The sequence below is a fragment of the Spermophilus citellus genome (assembly GCF_964194105.1).
Source record: "Spermophilus citellus genome assembly, chromosome: 16".
NCBI classification, from domain to species: domain Eukaryota; kingdom Metazoa; phylum Chordata; class Mammalia; order Rodentia; family Sciuridae; genus Spermophilus; species Spermophilus citellus.
In genome coordinates, this window is record NC_138196.1 from 810,445 (window position 1) to 837,522 (window position 27,078).

At 47.4% G+C, this 27,078-nt stretch overlaps 1 protein-coding gene across 3 annotated transcripts; it reads left to right on the plus strand.

Moving 5' to 3' along the window:
* Positions 1 to 1,107: 1,107 nt before the first annotated feature.
* LOC308634961 (MAU2 chromatid cohesion factor homolog) lies at positions 1,108 to 19,435 on the plus strand. Of its 3 annotated transcripts, none has more exons than XM_081269189.1 (15): positions 1,108 to 1,198; positions 4,209 to 4,236; positions 4,606 to 4,761; positions 5,858 to 6,004; positions 6,080 to 6,170; positions 8,626 to 8,729; positions 9,323 to 9,400; positions 9,706 to 9,771; positions 11,107 to 11,193; positions 12,051 to 12,100; positions 12,330 to 12,407; positions 12,579 to 12,690; positions 17,394 to 17,484; positions 18,146 to 18,273; positions 18,582 to 19,435. In XM_081269189.1, the coding sequence occupies exons 2-15, from the start codon at positions 4,234 to 4,236 to the stop codon at positions 18,654 to 18,656; spliced, it is 1,266 nt and encodes a 421-aa protein (XP_081125315.1). In that variant the 5' UTR covers positions 1,108 to 1,198; positions 4,209 to 4,233; the 3' UTR covers positions 18,657 to 19,435. The 3 variants fall into 3 exon arrangements, with proteins under 3 accessions (XP_081125315.1, XP_081125316.1, XP_081125317.1); XM_081269190.1 differs by having other exon boundaries at positions 11,107 to 11,190; XM_081269191.1 differs by lacking the exons at positions 17,394 to 17,484; positions 18,146 to 18,273; positions 18,582 to 19,435 and adding an exon at positions 15,212 to 15,348.
* Positions 19,436 to 27,078: the final 7,643 nt, after the last annotated feature.

The following is a 27,078-nucleotide window of genomic DNA, read 5'->3' on the forward strand; positions in this document are numbered from 1 at the left end:
CAGAGGGGGATGACCTTATTCTGAAGATCAGAGTGGGCCCAGTGTAATCAAAAGAGGCCTTAAAATTGAAAAAAAAGACACCAGAGACTCAGAAGACTCAGAGTGATTCAATGGGGACATATCTGCTTTTGGTGGATTTGAAGATGGAAGAAGACCAAGAGCCAAAGAGCACATGCAGACTCTTGAGGGGATAAAGTGGGGAGTGAGGAAAGGGATCCAATCCCTAAGTCTGCAGAAAGGAACCCAGCCTGCCAAAACTTAGATTTTAGCCAGGTGAAACCTGTGTTGGGGTTCTAGCTCACAGACTATACACCAATAAATATGCGGTTCAAAGCCACCAAGCTGGTAGGAATGTGATATAGCAGCAATCCCGAAACAAATGGATCACATAGTAAAGTACCGAGTGCCTCAGTTTCCTTATTGGTGAATACCCTGGGGAGGCTTATCTCAGGTAGTGCTGGGCAGATCCAGTTCCAGAAACCACCTTCTGGCAGGCTGGGGGCTGAATGGCAAGAAGGGGTTCCATAATCATATACAGAACCTACTCCTGAGCTGATTCACTTGACACCTCTTTTAAGGCACTGACTGAGAGGGTCCCCCCCCCCCACACACTATCTCCTTTAATCTTCCCACACACAATTGTGCCTGTTAACAAAAAGAGAAGTAAGCTATGCTTTGAGTCACTCAGCCAAGATCACAGAGTTATATGCATAGTGAGGAGGAACCTGTGCTCTAAAGTGTAAACCTGCAGGTGACTTTCAGCCTTTTGAGGCTTTTGGATTTTCAGCAGTTAAGGCTAGATGCTTGCCTTGAAGGAGTTCCTCATCAGCCTCAGAGCACACCACAGATGCCCTCCTCAGGAGACCCAGGAAGCACCCAGACTTTCTTACCTTGGACACTCACAGGACCTTGGGAGGTCTGTGCTCATGAGAATGAACTACTGGTTCTATACCCCATTAAGTTTAAATGCTGTATACTATAGGTAGGGTAGAGGCCTGTACTCAGAGCAATTAATATTGACTTGATAAAGCAAAACAGGAAGGCCAGGCTCTGTAGAACACAGATTTGGTAGCAGCTGTCATTGTTCTTTCTCTTCTTTTTAGCAACTGCACACACTTGAGAAGGACTTGGTGTCAGCATGTGACCTTCTGGGTGTAGGGGCCGAATACGCCAGGGTGGTGGGATCCGAGTACACACGGTAGGCACCCATTCCACCCCTCCCGTCTGGCTTAGCCATTTTATTCCTGAGCACAAATAGGATTTTAGTGTGGAAAAAAAAAGCCCATCCTTTTGCATAATAAGAGATAAGCAAGTTAACGGTACAATGAGATGCGTTTTATCCTGTGGTTTATAAAGTAAAAAAAAAAACTGGATAGGGCTGAGAGACAGCTGAAATTGTCTACAGAGTTGGCACTTATACATTTCCAGCATATTTTGAAATAACAAGTGCTCACACAATATGCTTAACTATTGCTCTTTATTGCAAAGATGCACCCTGAGTGGCACGGGGCATGCACAGCACAGACTATAGACGACTTCACCTGCTCAGGCCACTGAGAAATCTGTGGATCAAGAACAGGAGGCAGGGCTGGGGTTGTGGCTCAACGGTAGAGCACTTGCCTTGCACGTGCAGGACCCTGGGTTCAATCCTCAGCACCACATAAAAAAATAAACAAGTGAAATAAAGTTGTTGGGTCCTTGTGCTGGGGATGTGGCTCAAGTGGTAGCGCGCTCGCCTGGCATGCGTGCGGCCTGGGTTCGATCCTCAGCACCACATACCAACAAAGATGTTGTGTCCGCCAAGAACTAAAATAAATAATAAATAAATCTCTCTCTCTCTCTCTCTCTCTCTCTCTCTCTCTCTTTCTCTCTCCCTCCCCCTCCCTCCCTCCCTCCCTCACCCTCTCCTCTCTCTTTAAAAAAAAATAAAAATAAAAAAATAAAGTTGTTGGGTCCAACTACAACTATAAAATAAAAATATTAACAAAAAAAAAAGAACAGGAAGCAGATTAAGCCACTGTTTATGTCAAGGAAGGGACATCAAGATCATGTTATGTGCAAAATTGCATGGACTGTTGTTCAAGAGTTAGGGGCCAGACACCATCATCATTCCCTTTGTACCCTTGGTTAGGGCTTCCTCTTTCCCCAATATAGAAGAATCCTGTTTAGTAGTGGCTCCATACAGCAGTGCTCTTATTGTGTGCAAACATGTTGGGATTCTGGAAAATGCCCACACTGGAGACCTTCTTGACCCATGTGCACGTATTCTGAGGCTAGGCTGTAGACTTTCTAGACCCTCCAGGTACCAGGAAGCTCCCTGCAGGCTGTTCTTATCACTGGGACACTGTCGAAGTATTCAGAACCATCACTTGGCTGCCCTGTCCTGGGTTGATGGTGGTTACACTGGTTGACTTAAGGGCACCATATTCTAGACCCTCCCTGTCCCCTACATTTTTCTACTATAGCTGAGTCTGTGGTGACATGCCAGGCTGTTGGGCTCTGGGTTTTTTCAGCAAATCTCAAAGCCACCCTCTGAGGAACAGCTGATCACAGAAAACATTCAATTGTGAGCATTGCCCAGACAAGCCTTCTTGGGCACACAGTTTAGTTTCACATGGTTTGTGCTGAGTGGCCTGGTGGACACCCACCAAGGTTCAGTGCTTACAGGTCCCCTGGCTCAAAGCCTTGTGTCAGCAACATAGGGCCTCCTAGACTCTGCATTTTCTGTGTGAAAACATGGGGACCTACATGAACTATTTTCTGTAATTTAAAAAAAGCTTAATCCTAGAGTGTGCAGGAGGTGAGAGAACAACGAAACAGGACAGTGTTTAGGCAAGGGAAATACACTCCCTGGTGCATGTCCCCACTCTGTTACTTGACCTCCTGTCATAGTTTCCTCACATTTAAAATGAGAGAATAATGCCTACTTCATAGGGTCTTGGCCATAGTATATAAGGACCCTGAGAAAACTGGGAAGACAAATGTTTACTATTAAAACAAAACAGGGCTTATGGGCATGGCTATTACAGCTGCTTTTTTGTGGTTTGGGGTTTTTTGTTTTTTGTTTTGTTTTTTTTTTTTTTGTTTTGTTTTGTTTGTTTTTTTTTTGTTTGTTTGTTTGTTTTTTTGCAGTTCTGGGAATGGAACCCAGGGCCTCATGCATGCTTAGTCAAGTGGCCTACCACTGCGCCACACCCCCAGCCCTAAATCCAGGATCCTCTCAGCCCTAATGCCAATGCAAAGAGGCACCTTTGGAGCTGAGGTGGGGAAGAGCACCCTGGCTGTCTGCTAAACTTTCTTTACAGTGCTTATCTTATCACTTGTGGCTAGGAACAGCTGTAAATGCTCTTTTAGAAAGAGCTGGACACAGTGGTGAACACCCATGATTTCAGCTACTTGAGAGGCTGAAGAATCACAAGTTTGAGCAACTTAATGAGACTCCTGTTTTAAAATAAAAAGGAGGGGCTGGGGATGTGGCTCAAGCGGTAGCGAGCTCGCCTGGCATGCGTGCGGCCCAGGTTCGATACTTAGCACCACATACAAACAAAGATGTTGTGTCCGCCAATAACTAAAAAATAAATATTAAAAAAAATTCTCTCTCTCTTTAAAAAAAATAAAAAGGATTGGGGATGTTGCTCAGTGGCAGTATGCTTACCTAGCATGCATGAGGCCCTGAGTTTGATCCCTAGTACAGTAAAAGAAAGAAAGGGAGAAAAAGTAGAAGGATAGAGAGGCAATAGAAACCTTCTAAGGATAGAGATGAGGCTGCTGATATGCCTGAGCCTTTCTGAGTTGTCCTCTTAACCCTGAGAGGAACCTAATGGGGGGCTTTGCCTGTGTCACAGACAAGACAGTGGGGCATTGAGGAGTCCCAACTTGCTCTTACCCTGTGTGTTCCCTCCTTCCAGGCCCACTGTTTGCTGTGTCACAACATTGAGATAGATGATAGTAAGTGTGCCATCTTCCACCCTGCCTGGAACGTGGTCTTCTGGACTTTGTCAAAGCTGTGCAAAAATGTTAATGAAGATAGAATTGGACAAAATGCAGCTGTCTTGCAAATAAGACAAACCTCACTGGAGACTGTTTATTGTCATCCACTTAACTACCCCCAAATCAGCCCATTAGGTCCCTTGAGCATTTGGGCAGCTAGTTAGTTATTCTAGGAAGATCCTGGCCCCTCAAAGATCTGACTTATCTCTGTTTTCCAGGGCGCTGTTCCTGCTCAGCAAGGGGATGGTAAGTTGATGCTGGGCAGGAGAATCCAGTGTAGCCCATGTTGTGGAAGTGAGGCCTGACCCCCCCACACACAGGGTCTGCATACATCCCACCCACTCTCCATGATTTGGCCCCTCAGCTGCCCAGACTCTTAGAAATGGCAAGCAACCTCAGGGTGAGGGCTGTGTGCTCTTATGGGGTTCAGAGTTGAAACTCTGGTTCCAGGTTGTGGAATTTATGCTGAGGAAGGAGCCTGACGAGGGTTTCTTTCAACCTGGCTTTGCTCCCTGGGGTGGTGGTAATGTCCCATAGTAGGTGGTTGGGGAGCTCTGCATCCATGAGGGCTCCTATAAACACTGAAATACAGTGCTTGTACCTTTCTTTCCCCAGCTGCTGCTGATGGAGCGCAAGTTGCAAGAAGTACACCCACTGCTGACCCTGTGTGGACAGATCATGGAGAACTGGCAGGGGAACCCCATCCAGAAGGAATCACTGCGAGTCTTCTTCCTGGTGCTCCAGGTGACCCACTACCTGGATGCTGGGCAGGTGTGTGGTGCCTCTCACAGGAGGGCTCTTCTGGAGAGTGGCATGGATGAGTGCAAGCAGCAAATGGAATGTGGGCCTTGGACTGTGGTAGCATTGTCATCATCCTGATACTCAGAAGGTCTATCATTCTGCCATGTGCGCACATGCACACAAAACCCCATCCTGCTCTGGCACACCTGCTGGCGCCATCATCTTTCTGGTGTGTCTCTACAAGCAGAGAGTGCTCTGTAAACAGGGTCTATCCCAATGGCCCTGCCCTCACTCAGGAGTAATGATGAATGAACTCACACACATTCACTCAGTACATAAACAGTTAGAGCCCTTTAAGGGCCAATTGAGAGATCTATGAGAGTACACCCTAGCAACTGCTCTAGAACAGTTGCTCACAGTGTTTGTCCATCCCTTTCCCCAGCAGATGATGGCTTTGTGAGGTTTAGGGACTAATGCCAGCCATAACCAAGACTCAACTCAGTAGTACTGGTGTGGTTGAGGAGAGGCTTTGTTTGAGCACCTGTACCTGTGCTTGTGTGACCATCTCAAACCTTTTTGGGGGTGTGAACTACCTATGTACTTCAGTTCTACCCCCTACCTCCATGGACCTACCACAGGCGGGGCCTCTCTAAGGAGGCCTCAGGTGGAGACTGACAGTAGTGAGAGTCCTAGAAAGTACCAAGTGGTCCTCTCATTAGTTAGAGGCTTCCTCAGTTCCCTCTATCAGTGTCTACCTTTGCCCATTGGACTGAGCTCCTTGCTCAGCAAATTACAGCCACCATTTTCAGTGGATACTGAGGGCCATCCAGATACCCAGTGTGACCTCAGGACAGGGTACCTAGTGCAGACAAGCCATTTAGTAAGAGCTGCAGTGCTGGAGGGACTCCTGGACACTGGAGGCTAATTCCCATGCCCAAAAGCTACCTACCAAATATGCGTCCCTACCCCATACTCAACCCAGCTAATCCCTGGGAAAGGGGGACTTCCTGCAGGAGGTAGATAGGGCAGAAGGGGACAGTGGACACTCCTAATAGAAGAAGCCAAGGGTGGCAAGGTGGGAATGGGCAGACTCTTAAGCATGGGTGCCACCTGCATGCTCCCACAGGTGAAGAGTGTGAAGCCATGCCTGAAGCAGCTGCAGCAGTGCATTCAGACCATCTCCACACTTCATGATGATGAGATCCTGCCCAGCAACCCTGCTGACCTCTTCCACTGGCTACCCAAGGAGCACATGTGTGTGCTTGTCTACCTGGTGAGTTCCATCTGGTCCTAGGTTAGGGACAAGGAGAGGACCCCATTGACCTCTGCTTGCTGGTCTTCTTGCTAGGTGACAGTGATGCACTCCATGCAGGCGGGCTACCTGGAGAAGGCACAGAAGTACACAGACAAGGCCCTCATGCAGCTGGAGAAGCTCAAGAGTAAGTTGGACTCACAGCGCCCCCTGGTGGGAGGCTCAACATGGTGCCACCCATGCTGGATCTTACTGATCCATCACAGCAGCAGTCTCTAGTTGGCAGATCGGGTCTTTCACTCACCATGGCAGATGCCTGCAGCCAACATGAGAGCAGAGCAGAACAAGCTTAAGATCAAGGGGAAGCCCCTGACTGGCCAGGGCCTCATTCCATCTCTGTCCTGTCCATTCCAACTATACAGAGTGGCCATGTGAGTTAGCAGGGCCCCACTCAATACTTGCCAGTACAGTGTTGCTCAGTCAAGAAAAATAGGGGTGTGCCAGGGCAGTGGTGCACACTTGTAATCCCAGCAGATTGGGAGGCTGAGATAGAAGGATCTCGAGTTCCAAGCCAGCCCCATCAATGGCGAGGCGCTTAGCAACTCAGTGAGACTCTCTCTCTAAATAAAATACAAAATAGGACTGGGGATAAGGCTTAGTGGTTGAGTGCCCTGAGTTCAATCCCTGGCACCAAAAAAAAAAAAAAGAAAAAGAAAAAGAAAGGTAATGGTGCCACTTGTTATCAATTTTGTGACATGGACACACTCAGGGTAAAGCTGCAATTACAACTTGGCTCTCACTGACCTGTGGCAAGGTCTTTGGAGGTTGTGGATTGTGAATTACAGATGTTGAGCTATTTAGTCCATCCTTTGGGAACAGGATATTAGTGTAGCATCAACCCAGAGCCCCCAGTATGTGTGGCTAGCCCACAATCCCCATAAATCTGCTCATTTGCTTCCTATGTCCTCCTGAGTACCACTGGGAGAAGAGTCTTCAGAACTAAGAAACAACAAAACCCAAAGGGACTATGATTCTCTTTCCCTGTGTCTGTGCTAGGAAAAGATTTCACCATTTGGTTCTAACAGAAGGATAGCTGCGCAATGCTGCCAGGAGCTTCCTAGGGTCCTTGCCACTTCTGAGACCCTGTTACACAGCCTAAAGATTCAAGTCAACAGGACAGGGGTTGTGTCTCAGTGGTGGGGAGCTCACCTAGCACATGTTGGAGGACACTGGGTTCAATCCTCAGCACCACATAAAAAAATAATAATAATAAATGGATTAAAGGTATTGAGTCCATCTATAATTAAAAATAAAATAAAAAGATTCAAGGCAACTTCGATACTAGAACCTCCTTGTCCAAAATGCCCTTGAGCACCTATTGACGGGTGATAATATATTAAAGATAAATCATTCTAGGCCTTTTTTTTAATATTTATTTTTTAGTTTTTGGTGAACACAACATCTTTATTTTTTGTATGTGGTGCTGGGAATCGAACCCAGCGCCCCATGCATGCCAGGCGAGCGCTTTACCACTTGAGCCACATCCCTAGCCCTAGGCCTTTTTTTTTAACAAGACAGAATCTTGCTGTATTGCCCAGACTGACCTTAAGTTTCCAGCTTATGTATTCATCTTGTCTTAGCTTCTTGAGTAGCTAGGGCTACATGCACATGCCACCATGCTCCATCAAAAGTCACTTCCTACCCCAAACCCCAAGGCCTGGTGCATGCTAAGCACATACCTTGCCACTGTGTACACACCCAGCCAAAATTCATTTATTCATTCACTCATTTATTTATTTTGATGCTAGGGATTAAAACCAGAGGTGCTTAACACTGAGCCACATCTCCAGCCTTTTTTTTTTTTTTTGGTGTAGATGGACACGATATTTTTTCATTTATTTATTTATTTATTTAAAGAGAGAATTTTTTAATATTCATTTTTTAGTTTTGGCGGACACAACATCTTTGTTTGTATGTGGTGCTGAGGATCGAACCTGGGCGCCACGCATGCCAGGCGAGCGTGCTACTGCTTGAGCCACATCCCCAGCCCATCATTTATTTATTGTTATGCAGTGCTGAGTATTGAACCCAGTGCCTCACATGTGCAAGGCAGGCACTCTACCCCTGAGCTACAGCCCCCGCTTTTAATTTTTTATTTTGAGATAAAGTCCTGCTGAGTTATGTAGGCTGTCCCTAAGTTGCTGAGACTGGCCTTGAAATTGCAGTCCTCTTGGAGTTTTTTGTTTATTTGTTTGGTACTAGAGATTAAACCCAACATGCTTAACCAGTGAGCCACATTTCTCAGACCTTATCATATTTTTATTTGGAAACAGAGTCTCACTAGTTGCGTAGAGCCTTGCTAAGTTCAAAACTTTGAACTCATGACCCTCCTGCCTCAGCCTCCCAAGCTGCTGAGATTATGGGCATGTGCCTGGCAAGATTTCTTACTTTTAATACACTCTCACTATCAACTCCTAGCTTGGACTACATTTCCTCTTCTGAACAAGGAGATGAGCTCCCTTACTTGGGCAAAGTAAGGATATCAGAGCAGCGTGATAGGAGGCAGGACTGGAGTCAGTGCCTCCCTGGGACGCTTTCAGCCTCTCGTGTCTGCTCACTCCTAACTCTTCCCCTGCCCCCAGTGCTCGACTGCAGCCCCATCCTGTCCTCTTTCCAAGTGATCCTGCTGGAGCATATCATCATGTGCCGGCTCGTCACAGGCCACAAGGCTACTGCACTACAGGAGGTAGGGCTGGGGGGGAATACATGTGTGCACCCACACACACACATATGCACTTATGGGTTGGGAAGGCCAAGGAGCAGGTGTTAGAGTTTGAGATCTGTAAATTTTCTCAATTTGTATTAGCAGGACATCCCATTGTGTCATCTCACTATCACTCAGCAGTTTGTACTCTTGTACACACACTTGTCTGGAGAACTAATATGAAAACCCTCTCCCTATAATTTGCATACCCAGAAAATGTTGTTCATGATGTACAGGAATTTAGGGCTCCCCATAATGATGCTCATACCCCCATCCTGCTCCAGGGTTCATAATCTGCAATGCCCACCTTCCTAAGAAGGCTCTAGGGTAAAGGTACATTACAGGCAAGACATATGTTTTAACAGACAAAGAAGGTGGGTCACAGATAAGGGTCGCCATCCACAGGGAGTCAGAACCACGTTTTGCCCTTATGGTGGGTACATCCTCTGGGGCTCTGTTCCAGTCTGGAAGGCAAGATGCAATCATACCTGTTATCTTTAGGGTTGTTTTCCAGTGCTGCTCAGAAGCAGGTCCCAGGTTATGGGCCTGTAACCCTAATATGCTCCCTCCTACAGATCTCCCAGGTCTGCCAACTGTGCCAGCAATCTCCCCGACTCTTCTCCAACCATGCAGCACAGCTACACACACTGCTGGTAAGTACCCTCCAGGATATTGAACAATGCCCCAGCACCATCCTGATAGGATCTTGAACATTTCCATGACACCACCCCAGGCAGTATCTGGAATGTTCCTAGTGAGCTTTGTTCTGTTGAGCATCTCCCTGAGTTTATAGTTGTCCGAGGTCTGGCATGACAATAGCAAGTGCTTTACCTTTTTGCTTCTTCGTCAGGGTAGAGCCCAAATGCAGCTGGTTCATTTGAGTCATTTGTCACGGCTGCTGGATGCAGCCATGGGAGCCCCCTGAGGACCACCCCATCACATCACCTTCTTCTTCCAGGGTTTGTACTGCGTATCTGTCAACTGCATGGACAATGCGGAAGCACAGTTCACCACTGCCCTGCGGGTAAGGGGCCACCTCTTCCCTCCTCGGTGTGGGCAACATTTCTGTATAAGAAGTTGGGAGTAGTCTGTTTCAGTCAACTTTTTCGCTGCTGCAACTGAAAGACCCAACCTTCACAACTATAGAGGAGGAAAGGTTTATTTGGGGGCTCACAGTTTCAGAGATCTGAGTCCATGGACAGCTGACTCCGTTCCTCAGAGCTCAAGGTGAGGCAGGACATAATGGTGGAAGAGTGTGGCAGAGAGAAGCAGCTTACATGGTGATCAGGAAACAGAGAAGCTCCACTCTCCAGATACAAATATATACCCCCAAAGCCATGCCCCCAAGTCCCACTTCCTCTGGCCACACCCTACCACTTCAGTTACCACTCAGTTAATCCCTTTCAGGGGGTTAATTCACCCATTGGGTTAAGGCTCTCATAACCCAATCATTTCTTCTCTGAACCTTGTTTTTTTTCTTTTTTTCTTTTTTTAATATTTATTTCTTAATTGTACACAATACCTTTATTTTGTTTATTTATTTTTATGTGGTGCTGAGGATTGAACCCAGCTCCCATCGCACGTGCTAGGCGAGCGCTCTTCCACTGAGCCACAACCCCAGCCCTTCTGAATCTTTTTGAATTGTCTTGCATGTTTCAGAAAACTCTGGACCTCCTCAGTCTGCCAGAATCTTGTAGGCAGGATATGTGCTACTGGGTTCCCTCTTGCCTAGAGGCACTTGCCCAGCCCCATTGGGAGGCAGGGTCTGGGCACTGTTTGGGCTGTTTAGATTGGTTCCCAAGAAGAGCTAGGGACCACCCCTAGCCATCAGTACCATCTCTGGTCTCTGACACAACTTCACTCATCTTCCAGCCTTTTGGGGCCAGTAGCTCCCCCAGTGGAGAGCAGTCTCCCCAAGACCAGCTTGTGCCTGTCAGCATGCACTGACTACAACCCAGAGGTCACTAGCCATTGTGTAGATGGAGAGGCCACCTGAGTCTCAGTCCCGAGAGACAAACAGAAGATGTACCAAAATGTAACACGTACTGAGAAAGGGATCAGGGTGTCAGGGTGGTTTCTCTCTCTCTCTCTCTCTCTCTCTCTCTCTCTCTCTCTCTCTTTTGTAAATGTCCCATAAAGTTAGTAAGGGATTTATAATGAAAAGAGTTAATGACTGTGCTATTCTTGGATATAGGAGGTCAGTGTCTGAAATTGTGGGGGTGGGGGATGAAGTTTCCAAAATAGCCATGGAGCTTTCCAAAAGCTATGGAACTTTTGGGTGGCTGTGACCCCAAGTGGACCCCAGTATGACATAACAGCATATGACCTGGATCCTTAATGTTCCTATCTCCTATTCCAGCTCACCAACCACCAGGAGCTGTGGGCCTTCATAGTGACCAACCTGGCGAGTGTGTATATACGGGAAGGAAATAGACACCAAGAGGTAGTAGGTGACATGCTTCATGTTTGGTATCCTTTCTCTCAGTTCTCTTCTTTGGGGTCTTATTTCTCTTATTTGGTTTCAGTAAACCCCAGGGTATTTACCTTTTGGCATGGGGATAGCTCCCATCCTGAGAGGCACACAGGCTGGACTAGTGGCTGTGGTTGGGGGAGGTCAGGTTTGGGACAAAGCATTCCCAGAGATATGTAACACTTCTCACTGTTGAAAATGAACTATGCTTTATTAAATTCCATATAAAAAATCCAATGTCTCATAGCCTAAGCTGTCTGCTTTAGAATTTCAGGCAGGCCTTAGGGCCCTGTCCTGAGCAGTTGTATCTAGGGCAGTCATGTGTGCTTTGCCTATAGGGTGTCTCCATGCCCCAGCCTCAGCTGATTGAATCCCGAAGAGTCCGGTCATTCATCAGCTATTGAGTTGGGTGGAGGTGCCCAGGGCTATCCTCATAGGCCTAGTACCCTCACATGGTCTTCCCAGACATTATTTACATGAGTTAAATTCCTCCCACCATCCCCCCCTTAACCCTACAATACACCCCACTCCTCTTATCCTTAAATCTTATATAGTCATTCCTAGGGTCCTCCTTCAAAGTGTCCCAGATTCTCTTCACTCCCACAGCCTTCGTTCTAGTTAAGGCTTGTCTGCAAAAAGAGTTGACCTCCCAGATTCCGGGTGGTTTATCAGGCTACAGGGAGCAGAAAGCCCAGCCCCAGCCCCAGTAGCAGTCAGGAAGCAGCTAATAGGGTTGTCTGAGGGCCAGACGAGGGGTTGGAATATGACATAGAAGCCCCTGATTGCCTGTTTTCTGCCCTACCTGGCTTCTAACTAATGTTTTCTGTCCATAGCTGTACAGTTTATTGGAGAGGATAAATCCAGACCACAGCTTTCCTGTCAGGTGAGCAGTTGCAGGTGCCCCTTCCCAGGTTGTTTTAGGCCCTCTGCTCTTTGGGTAATGTGAGTTCTCTGGGACCCTAGACTGTCTCATTCATTCTGGCACCTCTATGCACCCCATCCTTCTAGACTGTATTGGAGGGCTCTTGGAGATCCCACACAAACATACTCCCTTTGAATAATCAGTTCTTTCACAAAAACCACCTGTAGGTGACACTGTGTTCTCCCCACAGCTCACATTGCCTCCGAGCAGCGGCTTTCTATGTGCGTGGGCTCTTCTCCTTCTTCCAGGGTCGCTACAATGAGGCCAAGTGAGTACAGAGCAGAGGTTGGTGGATGGACTGTATCCTCAGTTTATTCCTCTCCATCCCACAGCCTTGACCCAGGCCCCCACTAGACCCAGTGCCCTCTTTAGGCTGCCACTGCCTCTTGTCTAAAAGATGTCGCTACAGGGTGTCAATATCCATGTTCCCCTTGTGTAGACGATTTCTGCGAGAAACTCTGAAGATGTCCAATGCAGAGGACCTGAACCGACTCACAGCCTGCTCCCTTGTGCTCCTGGGCCACATCTTCTATGTGCTGGGGAACCACAGGGTGAGTTCCTGGCCTGGACCCAGGGTTGGGGCTTGGACAGAATGGGGAAGCACCATCATATAGCACAATGTTTCCAAACGTATGACCTGGATGAGCACATTTTGTTAGACTGCATTGTACTGGCACCACTCCTAAAGCTATGAGGAGCTGAATACTAGACCTGTGAGGCTGCCCTGAGCTGTCACGGGTAGTAGCAGTTTCCCTCTCCTATTTGTTGATACCTAAGGGATGGACAGGCCTATTGCCAAAGAGATGCCTTCTCTCAACCAGACTTCTGTGGATTCTGTCTACCCAGCACACACTGTCCCTTGGGGCACAGTGAACACCTGGGGTGTACCTGCCCCAAGCCAGCAGTCTTTGATGAGATTCCTGTATCTGAATGTTGCCTATTGTCACCCATGTGACCTCTTAGGACTTTTAATTTTTATTAAAGATATTTTCCCATTCTATAAAGTATGCTTGCCGGGTATGGTGGCACATGCCTGTAATCCCAGCAATGCAGGAGGCCAAGACAGGAAGATCACAAGTTCAAGGACAGTCTCAGCAACTTAGTGAGGCCTTAAGTAACTTAGGGACACCCTGTCTCAGAAAATAAAAAGAGCTGGGGAAATAGTGCCACGAGCACCCCCATTGGTTCATTCCCTGGTACCAAAAAAGAAGAAAAAGAAAATATGTTCATTGTAAAAGGCTGAGAGAACTAGGAGTGTAGGTCAGTGGTAGGGCATTTGCCTCTCATGTGTGAATCCCTGGGTTCAATCTCCCATAACACACCAAAAAAATTAATTAATGAATGAAAAGCCTGAGAGGCAGAGAGAATAAAATTTGTCATCCACATCCAGCCATTTCCATTGCCTACCTCCTTGGTTTGTTGGGGTTTCTGTTTGTTTGTTTATTTTTGGTACCAGGAATTGAACCCAGGAATGCTTAACCACTGAGCCACATCCCTAACCCTTTTTTTATATTGAGACCTTGTCTCTCTAAGTTGCTTAGGGTCTTGCTAAATTGCTAAGGCAGGATTTGAACTTGTGATCCTACTGCCTCAGCCTCCCAGGTTGCTGGGATTACAGGCGTGCGCCACCACAACCATCCCCTTTTTTTGTTTGTTAGGCTTTTTTGCAATTTTTTAAATCTTTTTTGCAATTTTTTTTAATCTCACCTGTCTTCATACCTATCAGAAGCTTTTTTTTAATGCTTTTTTAGATGCTGATGGATCTTTATTTTATTCATTTATTTATATATGGTGCTGAGAATCGAACTCAGAGCCTCGCACATGCTAGGCAAGTGCTCTGCCACTGAGCCACAACACCAGGCTTGTTTTGTTTTTTTTGTTTTTTGTTTTTGCTCCACATCCACTAAATAAGCACTGTATCACTGAGCTATGCCCCCAGCCCTTTTTATATTTTATTTTGAGACAAGGTTTTGCTAAAGTTGTCCAGGTAGCCCTTCAACTTGTGATTCTCCTCCCTCAGCCTGAATTGCTAGGATTACAGAGATGCATCTCCATACCCAGCTCACAGTGGATATTCTTAAGGAGTTAGGTGCATCCCCCTCCCTAAAGCAATGAGGCAAGCCTTTGCCGAGGCCAGTGGGCCCTGCAACTTAGGTCTTAATGATCCCATGGCCTCAACACTAGGGATGTTGCCACCCTGAAGGAGAACAAGCTATGGGTTTGTTCTTGTGAGTGTAGCTGCACTCCTAGAACGTTCTTTCCACCTGCCCCATAGCCTCTGAGTATAGTGAGGGTCGCATGTCCTCATTGAGCAGCATAAGTGACCTTGGTGTGTCTTGAAGTGTTCAACTGAGGCCCTGCTGAGTGTTGGCATCCCACCTCAGGTCTCAGGACAGTGGCTGTGATTATCCCACATAGCAGATGGAGAGATTCTGTTCACATAGCCCCAAACTACAGACTCAGGATTAGAACCCGGAGAGCATTGTTTCAGAAGCTACTTGAACTGGGCAGTGTGGAGAAGCAGCTCTTTAGCTGCAATTCTGACTGTGTCAAGTGACACAGAGTATCTGACAATTTACTGGGGAACCCACACACTGACCCCTATATGCCTGGGCCCATGTGGGGTAATATAGACCCTCCAGGGTCCTCAGACCTAGGTCCTGGCCTGGAATTCACAGCCAGACACAGCAAAGCCAGCTCTATGAGGTCAGGGCTGTGGGTATCCATGGAGGCATCAGCCTTAAGGACCTGAGTAGAAGAAGTGCAGGATAAGAATGGTCAGGCGGGGGGGGGGGGGTGTTGGAGGCTGGGGTTGTGGCTCAGTGGTAGAGCGCTTTTTTAGCATGTGCAAGGCTCTGGGTTCGATCCTCAGCACCACATAAAAATAAAATAAAGGGGCTGGGGATATGGCTCAAGCAGTAGCACGCTCGCCTGGCATGCGTGCGGCCCGGGTTCGATCCTCAGCACCACATACAAAGATGTTGTGTCTGCCGAAAACTGAAATATAAATATTAAAATTTTCTTTCTCTCTCTCTCTCTCTCTCTCTCTCTAAAAAAAAACCTGGTTTCTAGTTGGGTTCATTTACACATGCCTATAATCCCAGCAGCTCGGAAAGCTGAGGCAGGAGGATCCCAAGTTCAAAGCCAGTCTCAGCAATTTAGCAAGAGCCTGTCTCAAAAAAATATAAAAAGGGTGGTGATATACCTCAACAGTTAATTCAGCATTTAATCCTTAATACCAAAATAAGAGAGTTTAATCCTTAGTACCAAAAAAAAAAAGACTAATTTCTTTTTTTTTAGAGAGAGAGAGGAAATTTTGTTTTAAAATATTTATTTTTTAGTTTTCGGCAGACACAACATCTTTGTTTGTATGTGGTGCTGAGGATCGAACCCAGGCCGCACGCATGTCAGGCAAGCGCGCTACCACTTGAGCCACATCCCCAGCCCCAAAAAAGACTGATTTTTATAAGGCCACCCCAAGCCAGCATCAGGAGCCTTGCCCAGGAGAGCTGAGGGAGGCCTGTTCTTTCTGTCAGCGGTCAGAGGACCCAAGTGTCCACAGACAGCCCAGCCTGGCTATCATCCACTCACCAGTACCTCAGGACTAGGGGAGAGCAGTTTTTTTGCCATAATTGTTGAGTTTGCAAGAGAGTTTAGCTAATTTTTTTCTTTTTAATTGTAGATGGACATAGTACCTTTATTTTATTTATTTATTTTTATGTGGTGCTGAGGATCGAACCCAGTGCTTCACACATGCTAGGCAAGCGCTATTACCACTGAGCTATAACCCCAGGCCCTTAGCTAAATTTTTAAAACCTTTCGGGCTTACCTGGAATTCATGTTCAAGGTGTACTCTGTGACAGTGTGGAGTTGATAGGCTTTTTTATCTTAAGATAGAATATCCCTACATAAGCTGGGTATGGTGGCACATGCCTGTAATCCCAGCAACTGGGCAGGAGGATCATAAGTTTGAGACCAGCCTCAGCAGTTTAGCAAGGCCCTAGTAATTTAGTGAAACCCTGTCTCAAAGTTTTTTTTTAAAAAGGGGGGGGAGTGGGGCTGGAGATGTGGTTTAGTGGTTAAGTGCCTCTGGGTTTAATCCCTGGTCTTCCAAAAAAAGAATATCCCAGCCCAAGTATCATCATATGAAAGCTGGGTCTTGGGGATTGAGATTTTTGTGGGGTTTTTTTTCTATCTTTTTTTTTATTTGTTGTTTTTAGATGTACATGACATTAGAGTATATTTTGACATATCATACATACATGGAAAATAATTTTCCATTCTTGTGGTTTTACATGATGTGGAGTTTCACTGGTTGTGTATTCATATATGACCATAGAACAGTTATGTCTGATTCATTCTACTGCCTTTCCTATTCCCGTCTCCTCTGCCTTCCCTTCATTCCCCTTTGTCTAATCCACTGATATTCTTCCCTCCTCTCCTTATTGTGTGTTAGCATCTGCATATGGGATTGGGTTTGATGCTTTGTATGTCTTGGTATATGACACATATTCCATGGGCTGTTGGTAGCTGTTGCACAGAGAGTTCTCCCAGCCTCATCCTGAGACCATCAGCACTCAATCCTTAGCTAGACACCATGTAGGCTATATAGTACAAGCCCATCCAGTAGTTCTAGGCCCTCATCATGGGGACAGGGACATGGCACCTGATAGACTTCACAGGGCTCTTCCAGACTCATCATGGAGATATTGGGGCTCCTAAGTAGGGTCAACACCAGGCTATTACATAAAGAATTTTGAGTCAGAAGTCTCACACATCCTGGCACCCACAGAGCCCCACATGTCTGCAGCAGCCTCTCTAAAACCCAGACTCCTGTGTCAAAGACAAACTTCCTGCTTGCCAACCGACAGTGCTACTGGTGCAGCCCCTTGGGCAGGCTGCTGGCTGCCCTTCTAGGTTCAGGGATGCCTGAATGAGTCTCCCTTTCTTACTGTGGGTTCAGAGCTGACTGGCCTCAGTATCTTTCTCCATTGGAAAGAAAGGCACACAGAGTGGCCTACTGTTGACTGTGCATGTATGAGGAAATGCATACACAGCCAGGAACAAAGGCAGTGTTATTTATAAAATAGACAAGGAGTACTTCAGAGAAGGTCATTTTAGCTGGGCTCAGAGGTTAGAATAGGAGTTTGCCAGGCAGCAGCAAGAGCACAAACAGAGCAGGGTTTGGTAGGTGGGGCCCAGCTGTACCTGCCACCAGCCCCTCAGTCCCCCCTCAGCTGCTCTTCATTGACAGGAGAGTAATAACATGGTGGTGCCCGCCATGCACCTGGCCAGCAAGATCCCGGACATGTCGGTGCAGCTGTGGTCATCGGCCCTGCTGAGAGGTGAGTACAGAAGCCACTCCTCCTCCTCAGCTCTGGCCTGGCCCTCCCTAGAGATGAACACAGCTGATGAAGCCCTACTCATCTGCTCAGACCATGGCCCCAGATCTAGTATGAGTAGGGCACGCTTCTCCAGGGGACCCTGTTTGAGGGCAGTGTATCTGGGACAGTTTAAGGCATCAGGTAAATGCAGGGTCTTGTTTGGTCTCCTCAGGACCTATGAGGATGGAACATGATCTCTGGTTGACTGATCAGGGATATGACCCGTGGCCCTCTTGGCCTTGGTTCTTTCCCTCTGAATGCAAACATTTGTCATCCCTGTCAGGTGGACCAGTCCTGGGTGCAGGGAAGGTGCTCAGCAGGTATCAGTCAGTGTGACTGCAGCACCTTACTTATATATAGAGGAAACAGATTTTGAGACTCACCAAGGGTCCTGGGGGGAGGCTCAGGGCAGGTATTGGGTCATGTTTGAGCTTGCTGGGCCACAGGTTGGGCATTGGGTGTCCTCTAGCAGGCTTTCACGTGCCCAAGGGCTGGCAAATAACTGGCCATTCAGCCTTCACCACCTGTCCAGCCCTGTCTACCCCATGAGTGAGGGTGGCACATGGGCTTTGATATCCCTGAATAGTTTTAGGATCTCAGATGACATGTGTCCCACCCTCAGACCTGAACAAAGCCTGCGGGAATGCCATGGATTCCCACGAAGCTGCCCAGATGCATCAGAACTTCTCACAGCAGCTGCTCCAAGACCACATCGAGGCCTGCAGCCTCCCTGAGCACAACCTCATCACGGTGCGGACACAAGGGAGGGCTGAAGGTGGAGGGCCCCTCGGGCAGGCTCACCCACCTGGGGGAGGAAAGGGCGTGTATGGCTGTTTTTCTTTTCACTGTCATAAGCTCTAACTCAGTCAGGAGATGCCTCTGATGAGGGAGACTGCTATGGGCACCCACTCCCCAGGGAGTGATGCAGGGAGCCCACAGACTCGGGTGTGGAGGACAGAGGTCCTGGCTAGGTGATCAGCTCTAGGGAACTGCGTTCCAGACTCTCCCTAGGAAGATTCTGTGGCACCTCACCCACCTGTGTCCTCTCCTTCCTACAGTGGACAGATGGCCCACCCCCCGTGCAGTTCCAAGCTCAGAATGGACCCAACACCAGCCTGGCCAGCCTCCTGTGAGGCCCCTGGAGGGGACTTCCCAGCTCCTAGGGCCTCTGTGGGGCCCTGTGTCCCCGACTTCCACCCAGATGGCAGTTGAGCTCTTCTGGAGGCACGCTCACTTGGGTTTCCCAGGTTTCTTCCCCAACTGTCTCTAAGAGCTTCCTAGTCCTGGGGAGTGTGTGGGCCAGTTCCTGCCCTCCTAAAAGGGACAGCTGGCCAGCCCTGCCTTGTGCCAGGAGCCCCTGGTGCTAAGGCTCACAGGTGGGATGTTGGAACTGACTTTCTAGAGCCATCCTTAAAAGTGGACTTCAACTACCAGGCCTGCTTCCACATCTGAGTCACACCTGCGGAGAGTGTCTGGTTGGGGAATGGGGCACAGACCCTAGCCAGCTCCTGATCCCATGTGCCAGGATGGGCAGTACCTCGGGGTCATCGCCTTGATGCTGGGCAGGGGCTGAAGTGTGTCGTCTTCTCTCAAAGCACCTTCCAGAGCCCAGAGGCAAGACACCAGTTTCTGGCCGTATTTCAGAGGGAAGAAGCAATGGCCCACATATGGGACAAAGCACAAATCCCAGTGCTTCTCCCAGCTTGCCTTTCTCTCCGGCATCTATTGCTCTGACAGCCAGGGCCTATAGTCAGGGGCCCTCAGGGACCTGAGAACTCAGCTTCCAATCATCTGCACCTTGACTGGAGTCACCCCCACGCCTTGTGGTGTGTGCTCGTGTGTGTGTGTGTGTGTGTGTGTGTGTGTGTGTGTACGTGTGAGAGAGAGAGAGAGATTCTCAAAGCTGAGACCCCTGCATTTCCCCTGTTGTGTTGCTGTGGAGAAGCAGTAAGCAGGGGAGAGGGGCGCTTGCCCAGATTTGAGACCACCTCTTGAGCCCAATTCAGGTGTGGGGCAGAAGCTCCCCCTCACACGGGTCAGAGAGGTCTTCTTCCTGGCAGCTCTGTGGCCTTTTCTGCAGAGGAATTTGTGGGCAGTGGCTCAGCCTCGTAACCCCACCCTCATCCCCACTGGGCCCTGGGGGATGGCACTGAAGCCTCTTCCTGAGCCAAACCCAGACAGCAGTGCTTGGGTTTATGCTCTTTTCTTTGATAATCAGGAAGGTGCCCCAGTGTTTGGTGGCACTGGGAATGGTGGTAGCAGGCACAAAGATAACTGCACCCCTCTGGCTTTCAGCACCTGGGAGCATCTTCCTGCCATGGGATGGTGGGCTTCCAGGTCTCATCACCCTTGCTTCATGAAGACTGCTTACAGCATTGGTATCTGGCTGAAGGGACATTAGATTATTCAGGGTTCCGAGGCCTTGGCGTGCCTTGGCTACAGGCAGATCATCAATAGCCCCATCACTTGCTGGGCCACCACCCACAGCCAGGCTGCTCTCTAGGTCAGAGGCAAAGCTGATCAGAGCGACAGGGCTGGTGGAGGGTGTCCTGAGAGGACCTTCCATCCCTGAGTTACCAGAAGGAGCCTTGTGCCTCTCAGTGATGCCAGTAGAAGAAGGTATGGCACTGGCCAACAAGATGTCCCTGTCTTGTCTTCCTCCCAAGCTGTGGCCTCTGTTAAGCTCTACCATGATGGATCCCCCTATAGGTGACCCTCAGGTCCTCCCCTGAGATGGAAATGGAACTCTTCCATCTCCATGACCTACTCCTGCTGCCTTGGACCCCACAATGTCCCCCTCTTCAGACCTGCATTCACTGTAATCAACGTTGTACATCATGTTTGTCTCTGCCTATTTATTTAAGTCTGTTTTGCTTCTAGGGCATTTTGTATGTAGAGCAGTTGAAATGAGAACCTCAAAACTTAACATCTGGCCTGATGTTAAAACGCTTTTAGTGACTATCCTGTTATGTATGTATATGTAAAGTTAAGGATAAGGTCTTAAGTTTACAATTAAAAACTTCTGTACTCGATATTTAATGTTCACTCAAGCGTTATGGAAGCCAAATTGTGTGTGTGTGTGTGTGTGTGTGTGTGTGTGTGTGTGTGTGTGCGTGCATGCTTGGGTGTGTGGGCATGCACACATGCAGCACAAGTATGTGCAAATTTAGAACCTCACCTTCACAGCAGCACCTTTCTGTCACATACAGCTTTTGATAAGTACCTTCCTATGAGTCAAAAGTCAGTTTCTATTTTAGTCATAAGAATGGAAGGCAGCTGGGCACGGTGACACATGCCTGTAATCCCAGGGACTCAAAGGGGCTGAGGTGGGAGGATTGCAAGTTTGAGGTCAGCCTCAGCAGTTAACAAGACCTGTCTCAAAAAAAAAAAAAGGCTGGGGATATAGTATAGTGGTAGAGCACGCTTGGGTTCAACCTGCAATAACCCTCAAGGAGATATGGCCTTCAGTGTCCTATGGCTGAGTATTCAGAAAGAAATGGAAACTCCAGATGGGGCAAAGGGCTAGCAGAAAGATTCTGTTAGCAGGTAGCCTGCTGAAAGCTGGTTAGATCATGTCACTGCCCACCCTGCAGGTTGGTGAGCAGGAAGGGAAACCCATGTGTTCCCTCACAGATAGATACACAGCTGTCACCTGCTGGTAAGGTGAGGATCTTCTTGGGACCTGCACTCGACCCTGCTTATTGAGGACACAGGCAGGGAAGTCAGAAATGCTGTCCAGTGTGATGGGTAAATTTGTTGGTTATGTCATCTCTTTTGCTAAGGTTTTGTAATAACTATGTTGGGCATAATGTCTTAATGGGTTTGTAATATTAAGGTTTTAGCAGCCCATAACTTCAGCTGGTGCTTTTAATCAGGAATTTAAAAATTGTAAATACAAAACATTGTTTAAAAGAAATAACCACAGAACATAGCTTCCTGTAGATTTCTTTTCCTGTATATTCAAAGTAAAATAATTTACAGGCTGTCAGTTGTCATGTCTTTGTTCTATCAGCCCCTCCTGGTGCCATCCCAGAGATGGGCTGTTGCCTTTACTCCATGGCCAACTGGGCCCCTATGTGTTAGGGATTACAGGGTCTTAAGCTAAAGGTGCAGGAATGCAGAATCAAACCCCAAAAATTTTTTTCTTTTTTTTTATTAATATTTTTTATGCCTTTATTTTATTTGTTTATTTTTATGTGGTGCTGAGGATCGAACCCAGGGCCTCACACATGCTAAGCGAGTGCCCTACCACTGAGCCACAACCCCTCTCCTCAAACCCAATTCTTGATGGGAGCTTGGGTCTTTGTCCCCCTTTATTGATGATGTTCCTCTGGTCCAGACCCACCTAGAAGGGAGGGAACACCTGCTACACTAGCACACAAGGCCCATTTCCCTCCCTCTTACCTTTGTCTTGCTGTTCCCTGCTCTGCATAGACAGACTTTCTCATACTCTGCTGTCCATTCTTAGACATGTGCCTGTGGTGGTTTTTTCTGTCTATGGAGGTGAAATTCAGATAATGTGAACTTAACCAGTTTTGTTACAGTCCTTTATTTGTTTTGCAGTACTGAGGATATAACCCAGGTGCACTTCACCCCTCAGTTACATCCCTAGCCCTTTTTATTTTTTTATTACAAGTCAGGGTCTTGTTAAATTGCCCAGGTTGGCCATGAACCTGTGATCCTCCTGCCTCAGCCTCCTGAGTTGCTCAGATTACAGGCATGTGCCACTACAATTGTTTTTTGTTTGTTTGGGGTTTTGTGTTTTGGGGACCCTGGGAATTGAACCTAAGGGTGCTTAATCACTGAGCGACATCCATAGCACTTTTTATTTTTAATTTTGAGGTAGGGCCTCACTAATTTGTTAAGGCTGAACTTAAACCTAATATTGTAATGCCTAAGCCTCCTGACCACTAGGATCACAGGTGTGTGCCACCGTGCCCAGCTACGTTCATCTTTTGATGGACGCTTGAGTTGTTCCCCACTTGTGGTGACTGTGAATAGTGCTGCTACAAACGTGTCCATACCTGGTTTTATTCAAATGTGTGGGGGGGTTAAATTTTTAGTACCAGAGATTGAACCCAGGGGCACTTAATCACTGAGCCACATCCCCAACCCTTTTTATTATTATTTTATTTGGAGGCAGGGTTTCACTAAGTTGCTGAGGCTGGCTTTGAACTTGCAATCCTCCTGCCTCAGCCTCCGCAGTTTTCCCATTTCTTTCATTTGTGGGGGGCTTGTTTTGTGTTTTTTTTGTGTGTGTGTGTGTGTGTTTTGTTTTGTTTTGTTTTTGTTTTGCTTTATGAATGCTAGCTAGACACGATTGGCCACACCCCAGCCAACTCATGTTTTTAATGTGCACAAACAGAATCAAGCTCACACTTTCACACCCATACAGTCATATGCAATGTAGTGGCTCAGCCTCTGATCTCAGCTACATAGGAGGCAGAGGCAGGAAGATCTCAAGTTCAGCTTCAGCAACTTAGTGAAACCATGTCTTGAAATTTAAAAAATAAAAAAAATAGGGGCTGGGGATGTGGCTCAAGCGGTAGCGCGCTCGCATACGCTCGCCTGGCATGTGTGCCGCCCGGGTTCAATTCTCAGCACCACATACAAACAAAGATGTTGTGTCCACCGAAAACTAAAAAATAAATATTAAAAAATTCTCACTCTCTCTCTCAATTCTTTCTCTCTCTCACTCTCTCTAAAAAATAAAAAGGATTGGGGATGTAGCTCAGTGGAAAAGTGCTTCTTGGTTCGATCCCCAGTGCTGCAGGGAAAAAAAAAAGCCAGGGAGCTGGAGATGTAGCTCCGTGGCAGACAGCTTTTTTAGCACATCCATCCCCAGGACCACACACACAAATATCTGTTGCTCTCATCAATGTGTCTTGTGCTGAGGGGAGTGTCCACCATGCTTTACTTGTTATGCCCATGGACATATAGGGTGCCTCTAAGCCATAGGCTTAAAGAATGTGCTAAGGTGGGCTGGGGATGTGGCTCAAGCAGTAGCGCGCTTGCCTGGCATGCGTGCGGCCCGGGTTCGATCCTCAGCACCACATACAAAGATATTGTGTTCGCCGAGAACTAAAAAATAAATATTAAAAAATTCTCTCTCTCTCTCTCTCTCTCTCTCTCCCCCCCCCACTCTCTCTCTTTATTTTTTTAAAGCTTTTTAAAAAAACTTTTTTAAATTTTATTTGTTTTTTTTTAAGAGAGTGAGACAGGGAGAGAGAGAGAGAGAGAATTTTAATATTTATTTATTTATTTATTAGTTTTCCGCGGACACAACATCTTTGTTTGTATGTGGGGCTGAGGATCGAACCAGGGCCGCACGCATGCGAGGCCAGCGTGCTACCACTTGAGCCACATCCCCAGCCCCCACTCTCTCTTTAAAAAAAAAAATGTGCTAAGGTGATGGGTTCAGTGGCCCATGTCTGTAATCCCAGCCACTCAGGAGGCTGAGACAGGAGGGTCACAAAGCCACCTTCAGCAAAAGGGAGGTGCTAAGCAACTCAGTGAGACCCTGTCTTTAAATAAAATACAAAATATGGCTGGAGATGTGACTCAGTGGTCAAGTGCCTCTGAGTTCAATCCCTGGTACCCCCCCCAAAAAAAATGTGCCAAGGTGAACTAAACAGGGCTTACTCCCCAGGGGGACTCATCTGAGGATTTCTTCAGGACATGATGGTGGGACAAAACTGCTGACCACTAAATATGCCACTGGGTTCACCAACATCCTGCCTGGGAGGGTTCACTGCATGGCACCCCCACCAGAGGTGCCTGGGCTCCTCCTGCCTCTTAGGACCAACTCAGCATCAAGCAGTGATTTTTCACCCAAGGTGGACTCTGCTCATCCCTTGTTGCAGCTTGAATGCTCCAGACAGACAGACAAGGCTCTGTCCATGAGCACCTCATCCCTCACAAGCCCTGCGCAGGAAACCAGAGTACAGTGTGGCAAACTGAAAGGACATAGTGCATCAGCATTCGAGACACACAGACAACCTCTCAGAACCTGTTGCCAGTCAGTGGTGATGACCAAAACATTCTGAGTCTGAAGCAATGGCTGAGGTGGAAAAGACTGGGTGGGAAGAGGTGTATGTGGAGAAGGACATGCTGGGAAGGTCCCGAGGACGGGAGAGGGGTCCATCAAAGGCAGTATACGCAAGAGAATAGCAAGCAAGAAGGTGTCAGCCAGGAAGGAGACCCACATAGGCAAGAGACAGGTACTACAGCCCAGGTGGGCAGAGCCTTCGGGGCTTGAGCAGATGTTGTAGGATTTCTTCCCAGCACCTGGGCTGAAGAGGTAGGGCCTCATCTGAGGAACCAGAGGATCCCCAATAAAAGAAGCACAGCCATCATCATCATTGAGTTTTTGAGAACCTCTGAGAGAAAGAGCAGTTGGTCAGGATAAACAGGGAGAATGAAGAGAAGCTATGGTTCTGTAGGACACATTTTAGAAAGTGAGCAAGAGGAATGCTATTAATATTTGGATATGAGGCATCCTCCAAAAGCTCATGAAAATATGTAATGTTTAGAGGGGAAATGATTAAATTATGAGAGTTGTAACCTAATTAGAGGATTAGATTTATTTCAATTTATTCATTTGATGGATTAAATTGAAGGGATTAGTGTAGTAGAGAAATTAGGTCTCTGGGGTCATGCCCTTAGGGTTACATCTTGTCCCCCTGGCTCGCTTGCTCTCTATCTATCTATCTATCTATCTATCTATCTATCTATCTGTCTATCTCTATCTCTATTTCCTGGTCACCATGAGCTGAGCTGCTGTTTTCCGCCTCACCCATCCTCCATGATGTTCTCCCTTACCTTGGGCCCAGAGCAATGAAATCAGCTGGAGACCTCTGAAACTATGAGCCAAAATAAACTTTTCTTCTACTAGGTTGCTCTCCTTGGGCATTTTAGTCACAGAGATGAAAAAGCCCACTAACGTAAATGTCCAAGAGGTAGCCACAGGAGGGGGACAGTAGTGGGCCTCATACTGGCCAGGGTCAACTGGCCTGTAAAGCAATTAATTGTTAGTCAAATTTGACACTTGCATATCCCAGTCCTCACACATTCTGTCACTCTATGCATTCCTGGCTGTCTTCATATCCTATCACTGAGTCCAAGCCCCCATGTCCCCGCTGGAGTCATCCAACCTCCTCCCTGGTTTTGGCTGCCCCTGTCCGGCACCTCAGGTTCCTGAGCATTCCTCACTCAGCGCCACCTGACTTCTGAAGACTTTGATAAAGCTCACCCCAGCCATGGCACCTGACATCATCCCAAAACCGCCTGGCTCAGGACTGATGAATGGTGGGCAGGTTCACTGGGCAGCCCAGGTTGCTGAGTGCATGTTGCAACTCTAGAAGGATCCAGCAGAGGGTGTGGTGGACACTCACCCATGATGTCTTCAGTGCTCTGCATCACTACACCAGATGCCCCTCAGAAATGCTAACAAGACCCTGCCGTGGTGCACCAAGAACTGAATAAAATGCTGAGTGGAGTAGTGCTCTATGGTACATGCCTATAATCCTAGCGACTTGGGAGGTGCAGGCAGGAAGATTATAATTTCAAAGCCAGTCTGGGCAGTTCACTGAGCCCCTGTCTCAAAAAACAAACAAACAAACAAAAAACTGAAGATATAGCTCAGTGGTAGAGGATTTGCCTAGCATGCATGAGGCCCTGGGTTTCATTCCCAGCACTGCAAAAAAATAAAATGTTGAGCAGAACCACCAATTCACAGCCTTTGTCAAGGTTGGTGGGGGAAAAATCTTAATGTGTACAGGCTCCTCTCCCTTGGCCTCACTGAATGCTTTGGGTTGACATTTCCCTACAAAGAACTCCACATAGGATCTGCTCAGAGCTGGATGCAGGAGGTCACAGTGCTACTGGGATCAGAGAACAGCAAGGGTGCCCACCCCACTTGGGAATGAGAAATGGAGGTGGGGTGGACAGGCCAGAGAGCAGGTACCTGATGTTTGCTGAGGTCACGCAATCTCTCCACCCCACCAGAGAAGGGGAGTCTAGGATTGTTTACAAGTTGTTTTTGTTTTGCTTACTGAATGGAATCCAGGGCTTCCAAGGCTAGGCAAGTACTCTACCACCGAGCTATACCCCCAGCCCTTGCTCACAATTTTTAAAATTTATTTCATTCCAAATTTGGACTCACACAGTGAGATTTCAGGGCAATTGGTTGGGAAAGGAAAAGAAAAGATGAATTTCCATGCAAATTTGATTTTCTTTGTACTTTGATAGTTTTGATACTTTTTTCAAGGATAGCAAAAGGGACTTTTACAGAGACGCTTTTATGAAAAATACAATACTTCCAATGTGTTAGCGCTGCTACAAAATGTGTCATTTTTCAATCACAAGATTCTCACACTAAATGAGGAGTTTGTGTTCCGGGCGTGGTGGTGCATGCTTGCAATCTCAGTGATTCAGGAGGCTTAGGCAAAAGGATCGAAAATCACCTCAGCAATTTAGTGAGGTCCTAAGCAGTTTAGTAAGACTCTGTTTAAAAAAACAAAAAACGAAAGGGCTAGGGGTATAGCTCATTGGGAA